Source organism: Aplysia californica, unplaced genomic scaffold, assembly GCF_000002075.1.
Source record: "Aplysia californica isolate F4 #8 unplaced genomic scaffold, AplCal3.0 scaffold00508, whole genome shotgun sequence".
NCBI lineage: Eukaryota > Metazoa > Mollusca > Gastropoda > Aplysiida > Aplysiidae > Aplysia > Aplysia californica.
In genome coordinates, this window is record NW_004797778.1 from 469,475 (window position 1) to 481,467 (window position 11,993).

General features: G+C 39.0%; 1 protein-coding gene across 1 annotated transcript in view; it reads left to right on the forward strand.

Annotated features, from left to right (window-relative positions):
* Positions 1 to 11,993, forward strand: part of LOC101855815 — a gene marked incomplete in the record, with an annotated part of 28,851 nt that overhangs the window by 14,384 nt on the left and 2,474 nt on the right. Inside the window, 2 exon segments of the mRNA XM_013086815.2 lie at positions 10,026 to 10,106; positions 11,523 to 11,636. Coding sequence (XP_012942269.1) covers positions 10,029 to 10,106; positions 11,523 to 11,636 — 192 coding nt within the window.

Sequence of the window (11,993 nt, forward strand, 5' to 3'; positions counted from 1 at the left end):
AAGTAAGCTTAAAGTGAGGCTGGAAGAGTCTACCAATAGAGTTGAAGGGAATATGTGCATAGCAGTCAAAACAGTTTCATTGCCACATATACCCTGTTCACCCCTTTCATGCCACAGTTATAATCATTTTCAAGCCCTGATTATGTAAGTGAACTATTACACTGGTTGAGTCTACCTTACAGATGTGAGAGGACCTAACTCCTAATAATCTCTTTACTGCTGCTAGTGCTTGTTTTTTCCCTCGACTTTTTACCGTCCTATAATCAGATCGTGACCTCGATTATGAAACCGGCCCCTGGCCGCGAAAAGCTAGACAAAAAACAAATAGCCAAAAGTGAAATTTAAAAAAATGATAATTGTCATGTTCAACCAAAGAGTTAGACTCACTGGTAGATCTATAACATAATATAGATCTAGTACTGACATCTCTGCTTCCTTGCTTTGGGTTTGTGTATTCACTTCTAAAGTTAAATTTAATTTTAGTTGGAATTGATATTTAATGAGATGTTTTCCCGATTATTTTGGCGGTTGAATTCCGGATTTGTTTTCATTTAAACAACTTAAGAGTCGCCGCCTCGAGTAAGATTCTTGTGTGATATCTCCAGGCCATAATATCTGGTCACGTTTCACTTTGATTACCCTGTCAAACAAATCAGCCTTCGCCCCTGGTCCTAAGCCATGTCTTGTTCTTTCTTTGGAATTTTTAAAATAGAATGTTGTTGTTGTTGTTGTTGTTGTTGTTGTTGTTGTTGTTGTTGTTGTTGTTGTTGTTGTTGTTGTTGTTGTTGTTGTTGTTGTTATCGATCCAGCAACAGATGGGCTCCCGCCCTTCTGTACAATGTCATGTAGTGATAAGTGCAGGTTCGCTGCAGTAGCTGTAATGTTCCATAGAGAGTGTTGTCAATGTTAGGTCTCGGAGGAAGAAGGGTAGCTCTGGTGTCATTTAGGGCTGTGCAGTGGAACAGGTGATGATCCACAGTCTCATATGCATAGTCACACAAGAGACACATTGGGGGAAGTTCCGGGTTTATTCTGTTCAGGTGGAAGTTGAGCTGTATATTATGTTCTGTTCGTAAGCGGAATATTGTAGTCTGTTTCTTTCTCTGCAGATGGTTGATATTGTCATTCCATTTTGTTGTGGTCATATGTTTGAAAACTGCTCTGCCTGTCTTTCCCAGGGCCCATATGTTCATCCAATATTGTTTGTTGTTGCTTTTAATGATTTGTTTTGCAGTGTTGTATGTACTTGGAATATTGGGTTGTTCCTGTCTAGATCTCCGTTTGGCAAGAGTGTCTGCTCTGTCATTTCCAGGTATGTTTGAGTGTCAGGGGACCCATTGCGTTACTAGGTTGATGCCACAGAATGTTATCAGACGATGGGAGCCAAACAGTATAAGAGTAAGGCGTGTAAGACTGATAGTGAGTCAGTGAAAAGCACAATACCCTGTGCTCTTCCAGGATGAGTGTCAAAAACTGTGCGGAGATGGTACAATGCAGTTTCAATTGCCATCATTTCTGCGTCGTAGTTGCTGCATTTCTCTCCACAGGCTGCAGAACTCTCATTGGAACTTCCATCTGGGTACTGTTTTAGAATTCCATATCCGCATTTGAATGCTGAGCTGTCCGTATGGACGTGTATCCAGTCATCTGAATAGCTGTTGATTGTTTGATGCGATGCAAGCTTCAGCGTCACTGGGTCTAAAGACTTTGTGCTAATGTCTCTGAGAGATGTTGTAATAATTGACTTTTTTAAAGAAAGGTGGGGAGGGATGTTTTGGTAGACTCTTTTGGTTTCTTTTCTGTTTTGTGGTAGATGGTGACTCTCCATTAGTTCTGTGATGTGATGCATGATTGACTTTTGTTGAATTCGTTTCTTTGGCTTCCATGTTTCTACTAATTTCCTGTTTGGGTGGTTGGGACATATCCTTTTAGTTCTTTCCTGTAACAACTCCAAAACTACTTTATCTCTGCGGATTCCCAGAGGTTCAACATTTGAAAGGATTTCACATGCAGGGGTAGGTGTGGATCTCATGCCACTGAAAGTGGTTGTACTGCACATAGTGAGTAGGCTGTTGCTGTATTCCAGGGAAAATCGGACATAACCAAGGTGTACAGCTATCAGGGTTTGTTTGTCTGATCCCCATGAACTGCTTGTGAGTTTCTTTAAAAGTTGGAGTCTTTTTTTCGCCTTGTTCTTTATGCTCTCTACTTGGCTTTTCATGGTTATAGAATGAAAGAGACGGCCTCGATCAGCTTCTTTGGCGAAATAGTGTAGTAGTTATAGGACAAAGTTGTTGGGGGTGGGGGTGTTGGGTTGTTGTTGTGGTTTTTGGGGGGGGGTTGTAAATTAATTAATCTAACCATGGTGATTAATGAAAAAAGCAACAGCAAATTGATACGCATGCGATCTCAAAGACTGTGAAGGTATGAACCAAATTTTACACAGTATATCACAATTAGTCAATCTAAATAACAATAACATACCGTCACGCACTGGCCTAACCGCTGGACTGACTACAACTCAGTCTTGTGGGACACGCAGTTAGTTCAAAAGAAGAAAATGTGTACAAACAACAACAAAAAACTAACACTCAACTACCGTTCTTGTTTTAATCAAAGAGCCCAGCCCAGACTATAATTAAGCTAATAATTATAATTATATAGAAAACATATCTTTATATTTGTCGCAAAGATATGTTACGCGCAATGTGCCGATCGGCGCAATCTTAAGATTGTGCTGCGCGTTTTAACTATCGTATAATTATTATTGAGCGGCAATCTTAACATTGGCGGCAACCTTAAGATTGGCGGCAATCGTAAGATTGCGCTGCGCGTTTCAGCGATCGTATAATTGAAATAATTCATACCAAAGAAGTAGAGGAAAAATAACGATAGATACAACGTTCCAGCAAAGTGAAGAAAACCAAACACGCCCAAACAAAGAATCGAGATTTGCAGCAGCATTGCAAAAACAATGTATCTTACTTTTAAAAAACCCAAAATAACTCCAAATAAAAAACCTAATTCTTGTGAACTCTTCAGTTTCATCTATCTTAATTTTAATTTTCATATTTTTACACTTTTGAAAATATACGTGAATGTTCCCTGGTGTGAGTAAAAGAATAAAGATGGGGGTGAATTGTTAAAAAAACTATTTCAAAAACATGAAATAAATTAAATGTACTTTGTTAACTTTAAGTTTGATACCTGGCATTTTATCATTCTTGTGTTTCCTCAGGCCAGGTATCAATCTTGTGAGCTCTTCAGTTTCATACGTACATTTTAATTTAAATATTCATATTTTCACACTTTTCAAAATATATGTGAATGCTCCTTGATGTGAATAAAGATGGTAGTGAATTTTTTAAATTATTATTTAAAAAATATAAAATATTAACGCAAGCTTCAGATTGCCGAGCAGTTATACGATGGTTAAAACGCGCAGCGCAATTTTAAGATTGTGCCAATCAGTAAATTTTGCTAAAAAATCGAGGGGTTTTTTGTTGTTGTTTTTTTTGTTTGGTTGGTTGTTGTGGGGGGGCGCGGGGGGGGGGGGTGTTGCGTCTTTTGGAATTCAAAGGCGCATGTAAAAAAATCAGACAATTTGCCACTTATATTCTGTGTAATGAGGTCGACAAGTTGTCCATTTTGGTGTTGCCCAGACTTTAGTAGGGGGCTGTCGTGGCCTAGAGGTTAAGGTGTTGGCCTCTCATTCAAAAGGTCCCGGGTATGAATCCGGGTAGCGACCGAAACATTTTCTCCTCTAAAAATTGTCTCCTTTCACCTTCTTTCCTGCTCTCTACCAATGTTCTGTTAAATGCTTTCATTTCCACTTTCTGCCCACACCCCTTCACCTCCTTTGCCTCCTCCTCTGGGCTCCTGACTCTTTCTGCAGCCTTTCTACTGCTACTCCTAGGCTCCTCCTTATTGCTGTCTTTCTGCCACACCGCTGATCTTCTGGTAGGAAAGATCTACACCTAGCCTTCTCGGACAAGGGCGAAAAATCTCGGAGGGCCCGTGTGCAAGTTGCGCACGTTAAAGATCCCTCGGTGGTCTAAAATCGTTAAGAGTAGGCTTCGGCCGCCACCCGGGCAAAACTATAAATTTCCTACCAACTGAAAATATAAGGTGTGTCCCGCGCGCTCATATGACCTTATGCAGTTGCGAGCGCCGTAAAACACTTTACAAAAACAAACAAAGACTTTAATAACAACACCTACATTTTTAAAAAAAATGATTCTCTTCTCTTGATCATTCCCAAAGGGGGGGGGGGGGTATAATAACATGTTCTTATGCACAGTAGAATTATTATTGTCAATGGACTGATTTATCAATGTCATAACTGCAAGAACAACCTCGGGGGGAACTGCTGCTTTTCCTTTGCTGATCCTGACTATCGTCATTTTTCCTCTACTTTTTTGTACTCGTATGTTTGTCACTCTCTTGTGAACTGCTATTTCCGAGGTGCCTTTATAGTCGAAGCACACTTTGCGCTGTTGAGGCTAGAGAGGTGAGCAGAGTAAGCATGATTCCCCGTTTGGACTTCTCCATCCATCCCTTGGCGCTCATGTGACCTAATTCTCAGTTGCGAGCGCCGTAAAACCTTACTAAAACTAAACTCACTTGATCGTAGGCTTCTTCAATTTCGGAGTCTTCTTGATCTATGGTTAAAGCACAACCTCGTATAACACTGACGTCAAAAGATTTCCCGTCCAGGGCTAGCTATAGTTATAATCATTCTGTCTCATACTGACCAGTTGCCTTGAAATGTCTTCGACATGTTTGGTGTAATAATGATTGCTACTTCCTCTCTGGTGTTGATCTCCTCCCGAATACATCAGTTTGTAGTCATTTGATGCTATCTCTCTCGCTCATTTACACTTTACTTCTGTGAGTCCTAAACTATACATTTCTATAGGGAGATCCCAAAAAAAAGTACAACTTTAAAAAAATATATCTCTCAAAATATGTACTAGGATATTGAAATTTGGAATAGATATAATTCATTCAAAAAGAATTTGTTTGACATTAATTTCACAAAGAAGAAACTTATTTTTGAAAATGAAAATGCCTTTTATAAAAACCACCTATATATAAATGCAAAATGCACCAATTTAAACGATCTTGAAAGTAAAGTCATGAAATGATTGGTTTGTTGTTTTTTCCTTTCTTTTTATTTTTAAAACCTAATCTTTCCTTCCCTGTAGCCTTTAAACAATAGTTCTTTTCTCCTACAGAGTTAAAAAATATTGTTTTAAATTCTGAAATTCCGAGAAGCAATGGTCTATATTATTATATGTTCTCCATTGGACTCGACACATTTTAACGCGACGTTCGAAATGTTCAGTGGTGGCCAAACGCAAGGATCCAGTCAACCATGAGTACTCAAAGCTACACACACTGCACACCTTATACATGTAGAATGGAGCTGTTTCCAGAGACAATAAGGGGGGGGGGGGGTGTCCAAATAGACAGCATTTTTGAAAATGATGTAACCTGAAAGGTGAATATAGTCATTGCCAAGGAATCAAATGTCATAGAGGAAATATTGACGCTTTTCAAGACGATCGAGGAGTCATGCTGTCCTTTGATAGCTTTGCGAACGGGAAAATGGTACAGTCGTAGATGAAGATCTGCCTTGAGAATGCTGACCGTTGAGATGTGGGAAAGTCATTGCTGCAGACATTGTCTGCTGACAGACGTCTCACTCATGGAGCTCATCTACTGAATGCTGCACCCTGGTGATGTTTAAAGGGGTGCGAACGGTATGTGTTTGACCTGAAGTGGTTGTTTTGCCTGGGAATTTTTAGTTTTGATTCTTTACAGGTCCTAACGGATTGATCACTTCCACCCTGGACATCAAAGAAGGCCTTAAGGGCACTTTAACTTTATTTCCGTACCTTGTGCGGAATTTACGAAATGAGTTGGTGGTGAGGAAATGTTAAGTACAAAAAGATCTCTGCTCTTCATTTATCTTAACCATGATCTCAGCAGGCAAAGGAAACTTGAGAAAAACTATCTGCAAACTTCTGTTGGCCTGTTAGACTACTATAGTTTGTAGTATGGTGCAATCGTTGGAATTTTTAATGTTAGGCCTAATGCGAACTAGTGCGTCATGCTACAAAAATGGAGACATAGGTGAAAATGGGTTGTATTTTTACGGGCTAAGCCGAACAAAATTATTTTGTGCATTTATCTAAAAATAAATATCAGACAAATTCCTTTTGACTTCCAAATGTTGTGCACAAATTTGAAACACAAAACTTCAGTGCAGAGGAAAATACTAACAATAATTATACAGTTGTTTATTGTTTTTGGGTTTTTTTGTTTTTGTTTGTTTGTTGTTGGTGGTGGTTTTTTGTGTTTTTTTTGTGTTGTTGTTGTTGTTTTTTTGGGGGGGAGGGTGATGGCCCTGTGTATTTTCTCCATCTCTTTCAAACTTCTCTTTTTGCTTCAGACTTCTTAAATTCTGAGAGAACATTTTTACTTTTATTATTCAATGAAAACTAAAGGAACTGTTCAGTCTCTTCGCACCTTTGCAACACCGCTGCAGAAAGTATCCTTGATGTGTAAAGTTAACCATTTTGTCCACATATCTGATATCTATAATCTTGCATCAAAGGCGTTATCCTCGGTGGTTTAGTGGTATTAATTATCCTCTTCTGTCACGTTGGAGACCGGGGTTCGCCAGCAAGGAGTGTTATTACTTAAGTAGTGAGAGGAGATAGAAATAGAGAGAGGAAAGAAGAGAGAGACACACACAGAGAATGATGCTGAAAAGTGAATCAGAGAGAGAGAGAGAGAGGGAGACGTAAAGAAAGGTAAATTGTGAATTTAATGCAATAAGAAGGACATATTTTCATACAGTCTGCAGTTAAATGTTAATAAAATCGTAGATTACGGGTGTTACTTATAAATAAAATGATAATATACATAAACTGATGGCACAAAACTTGAGGTATTATTTTTCCTTGATCATGTTGCAACGACCAAGCTCACCCCCATACCGTTTACCACTAATGTCTGTGGCGTAATGTTTCAGCAGGTAAAAGGTGAGTTCGATTCTCGTGAGGTGGAGTTTTATTTCAAGTACTCGAGATAATCATATTTCTATAGCAATATTTCGCTACCTTAGGATAACAAAGTTCTCTCTGACATTTTTGGCCGTTTCGAGTTACGAAGACCTTGAAGTCGGACACCAAATGGTCTATCTCCTCTACCTTTGACATTCTAACCGGTATATTCTTATCCACTCATTGTTGTCCTCTTTCAATCGTCATTTTGCCGTCCTTTCCTCTACCGACCATTCGAACAGCTTTGTTAGATTTAATTAGCCTGATATCACGTATTATTTTTTATACGCCAGATTAGGTTCGTGTTGGTAGTCAGTCGGATCCGGTGGTAATAACCAGGTCACAAGCAGGCCATGATTAACAATAGGCTAGACCTGGTGTCTTCATTGTTCAACGTTTTTGTTTACTAATGACACATTAAGCATGGCTCCCGTCCGTTCGAAATGTCAGTGGTACTCCTCTAACAACTGCACTAGATCTAGTTCTTTTTTTAAAAAACACAGTACGTTTTGGTCTCACGGAAAGAAGATACCCCCAAGTGCGGGTTCAAGGTCAAGAACTTCCGAAAGGGGACGAGGTGGCAAACGTTTACTTTTACCGTAGCCACATAGATCTACTGTCGAGAATGATGCTCTATGACTTGTTTTTACATGACGCCATTGTCTGTTTTCGTTTAAGGTAGCTGTCGGTCTGGAGTCTGGAATGACCGAAGGAAAGGGTTTCTAGCTGGCGTCTGTTGAATGCCTTTATTTAAGATGGCTTTTCCGGGTGTTATCATAACATGGGATTTCAGGCCTTTCCCTCTTTGCAAAACTCTCTTGAGCTCACATAACAAAAGTTGCCAGGAGATGAGAATGTCGACCATTCTGATGACTTGGCATGTCAAGCACAGTTAAACCCTTAGTTTGTTGATACAACACTTTGTAACTCTTCTTGTTTGGTAACTCTGTCTCGTCAGCAAAATTTTAAATGCGGATGATCATGTGCTGTGATTTAATATAAAATTCTTCTTTTTTCTTGGTGTGCCGTCGATATGGGCCCTACGTCCTGCACCCATAGACAAATGAAGAAGGAACAATTATTATTGCTGTTGTGGGTAGTAGGCTAAAGACCTTCACTCCTCGTCATCTTGTGATCTCTATCCAGCAATCAATTTGCAGAGATAATGCTGTCTTGTCAGACGGGATATGAGATGTTGAATTTTGTCAAAGCTAATAATGACTGCCTCTGGCTATCTTGTGATACTGCCCGCTCGAACGAGGGCCTTGGTTTTTCCTCGGCTGATTGACGGTACAAACATCCTGGACGCGAGATCACAAATCTTTGCAGCTGGTTCTATTTGTATGTCAAGAGCACACAATTGTTTTCTGCAAATAATGTTCGATAGTTGGTCAAAAATTCGTGGCACAACTTATTGACACATTTCCTCGAGTATGGAACATAAGGGTATTTATTTTGTCGAGATAACAATTAATAACACCTGATAGCACAAATAACAACTCTTTCAGTACCGATACGTCCTGTTGTATGTAACCATGTCTTCACCTTTAAGTAGTCCTGCCATACTGTTTTGTGTGACGATGAAAATATTATTATTTCAAAGTTTTTTTATTGGATTGATCACATTGTGTGAGCACGTTTGTGTTGATATTTGTCGTTACTTTGTTATCAGTTGCTTTTTGCTGTTATTAGTGTTATCAGTTCTTGTATCAATGTAGACTACCTTAAAAACCAAGTAAAAGCAACTAAATTAAGACGTCTGTGTTGATAAGTGTCGTTATTTTGTATTTACCAGTTATTTGTTGTTATCAGTTGTTATTTTTTGTTATCAGTTGTTATTTGTTATCTCGACAAAGATAAATACTGGAACATAAAGTATCCAGCTTTTGCACCATGACTCATATCAATGTGTACACCGTCCTGTTAGCAGTATTCCAGAAAATTCGTTAATAAGCGCTTATTAAAAATCCCAGTGGGTAGTTTCCACACATTTTAAAAGGTTTACAGCTGAGTCATAATTCCCAAAAGCAAGTCCGTCTTTTTCCTACTCGCGATATTATGCCAAAGATCGTACATAACATAGATATGTACGATCTTTGATTATGCTTATTCAAAGCATGTTTTGTGAACTTTTAATGCAAAAGGCTGCTCACAATAAAACTGATTTCTTGCAAAAAGTTTTGCCACTAATACAAATGTAAGACTGAATGTCATTTATGAGATGTAAAGTAGGTCATAATGTGCGTATGCAAAATGTTTTTGAGAAGCGGGGAGAGCTGTGATCAATCCCATTTGTAGCTTTCTTTTGTTGGTTGTTGTTGTTTTTTTAACTCCATTTGAAATGTTGAAACAGCGCGTGCAGTCGCCATTGCAGAAAACTAGACAGACACTGAAAAAGGCTTATTAGTGAAAACAAAACATGAAAGGGGGGGGAGGGGGCTAGTCTGCTTACAGTGGTTCAGTAAGTTTTTCCGTAGACATTATCAGAAACTATGTGTAAGAAGAACTTTTTAATGATACCTAGTTGCCGGACGAACTATTCTACTTTTGTTTTTATTTGATATCTCGAATGCGTTGTCGTTCCTTTTGTCAAATTAAATTGAGTTGAAAAAACCTACAGCGATTGGTCCTTTAAAAACAATACGTTTCGTCTCTGCTTTCTTTATTGAAGCAGGAAGAATGATCAAATTTCCTATTGTATACCTCTTCGTTACGCATTACGTCAAACCAAGTGAATGTAGTTCTGTAATTTAACCCTGTTTATTCATTGAACTAGTCCCCCCCCCCACCCCCTTATTACTTTGCGTCTTTATAGCCAGACAGAATCATTATATTTTTTGTATTCTGTTTCATCCTCTGGCATTTCAGCAATACACAGCTGGAAGGATATTGACAGTCTATATGTGGTCCTCTTGCCATTCTTTATTTTGACATTAATTTTTTTCCCCCCAGGTTATGCACGGGTGTCCTTCATCAGTAGGTGAGCTTAGCAGACAACATGGAGTCAAGGTTAACAACGTGTTTGACACTCAGGTTGGATAATAAGAATAATAATATCCTTACTCTTCTTTTTATTTAACACTATTTAGTACGGATTCTATGGCAGTCACTTCCGGTGTCCTGTGAGGTCACGGTCAGGCTCTTTGTCGTTGCCCGCAGATGTCGTGAATTCGATTCCCGAGAGTGAAGTTTGATTTTTTTTCGCGAGTTTCTTCATCTGCCTGCTATAGATCTATGTTGTATCCCACTCGGCTCAGGTTAGACCTGGCTGGCAGAGTCGAAGCAGCCCACCTCCAAAATGATCACATTGTCTAAATGGAGGTGTAAAGACTACATTTTTATAAAATTGTCCTATTATCAAGTACACGTATATCGTTCAACGGCGACGCACTGTTATGTGGATATTTTATATCTTTGACATACATACATACATACGTACATACATACATACGTACATACATACATACATACATACATACATACATACATACATACATACATACATACGTACGTACGTACGTACATACGTACATACATACATACATACATACATACATACATACATGTAGTTCTCTGGGTGTGGTTTAGTCTTTAAATGATTTATAAGTTGCATTGTCACCTAAGATAGTCATCTAGGATAGTCGAACCTATCCAAGACAACCACCTAATATAATTGTCGAGGAGGTCGAAAAGCCTTTTGGACTGTGCCACTATAATACATACAGAAAATAAAACGCAAGGGGTGAAATGGGAAGTTCGCGTTTGTTGTACAAGAGATTTTGCTGAACAGGTAGTCGTCAGAGTCAGAGCAGGGTCAACTTATCTTGTTGTCGCACACTTTTCCACTGACTAGTTAATTGCCCTGAATGTCTTGAACAGTCGCGCGCCTTCACTTTCGTAATCGTTTTCCCACTTCCCTATTTAGGCGACCCATGGAAAAATGAGTCGTGGGAGCATCACAACGGTGGAGACCGCTTAATAAACCGAAATCTGCAGGAACACCGGATTTTCTTCGGTTTAAAATTAAGAGAATTTTCGGTGTAAAAAGGTTGCTCAAAAAGAAGAAGAAAATTCGGGGATTTTATTATTTTTCAGTTTACAGTAGTTTACTGAACTGCTGTTATCAGAATAACTTGTTCGGTTAAAGCGGACTCCACTGTATATATCAATTGATGATCTCTTTACGAATATGCGAATTTTACGAAACACCTCTTCTTTTTATCTTTATTATACTTTGTATATATCTACACTCACAAATCTACCAAGAAAAAAACCACGGAGCAAATTCGCTACCTTGTCAATAAATTGTTTGAATATCTCTGACGTAACTGTAAAATCCTTTCGATATGGCTTGCTATGACGTGCCTTAATTTTGCGAGCATGTTTCCTCTCAAAATCTCTCATTGAACTCACTACAAAGTCAGTACATGTATATTTATATTCTTGCAGGCTGCCTTCTCTGTAATATTAGAGACAGAAGGCCTACCCCCACGCAAAGCCGTGTTGAACAGCCTCTGTGAAAAGACGGCTATAGCACAGTTCACCCCATCAGCGGCGTTTCAGGTGTGTGCCCCTTTTTCTCAATGTAGTGATGTAGGGGAAAAAGGAGCAGAGGGAGAAAAAGAACAATTGCACAGGCAGCCTGAACAACTTTGCAACAAATAAGACAAAGAGAAAAATCGAGCTGATCAAGAAGACAGACAGAAGGAAAGAGTGGGGAACCAAAACCATCAATGTCTGCTCCACACCTGACACCTGAAGAAGAAGTGTTGCTGTCGTCGTCGACGTCGTCGTTGTTGTCGTTGTTGTGGTTGTTGTTGTTGCTGTTGTTGTTGTTTTTAGTTTAGCTTTAGTAAGAGTTTTACGGCATTTGCAACACAATAAGGTCATTTGTTTTTGTTGCTGTTCTTTTTGGCATTG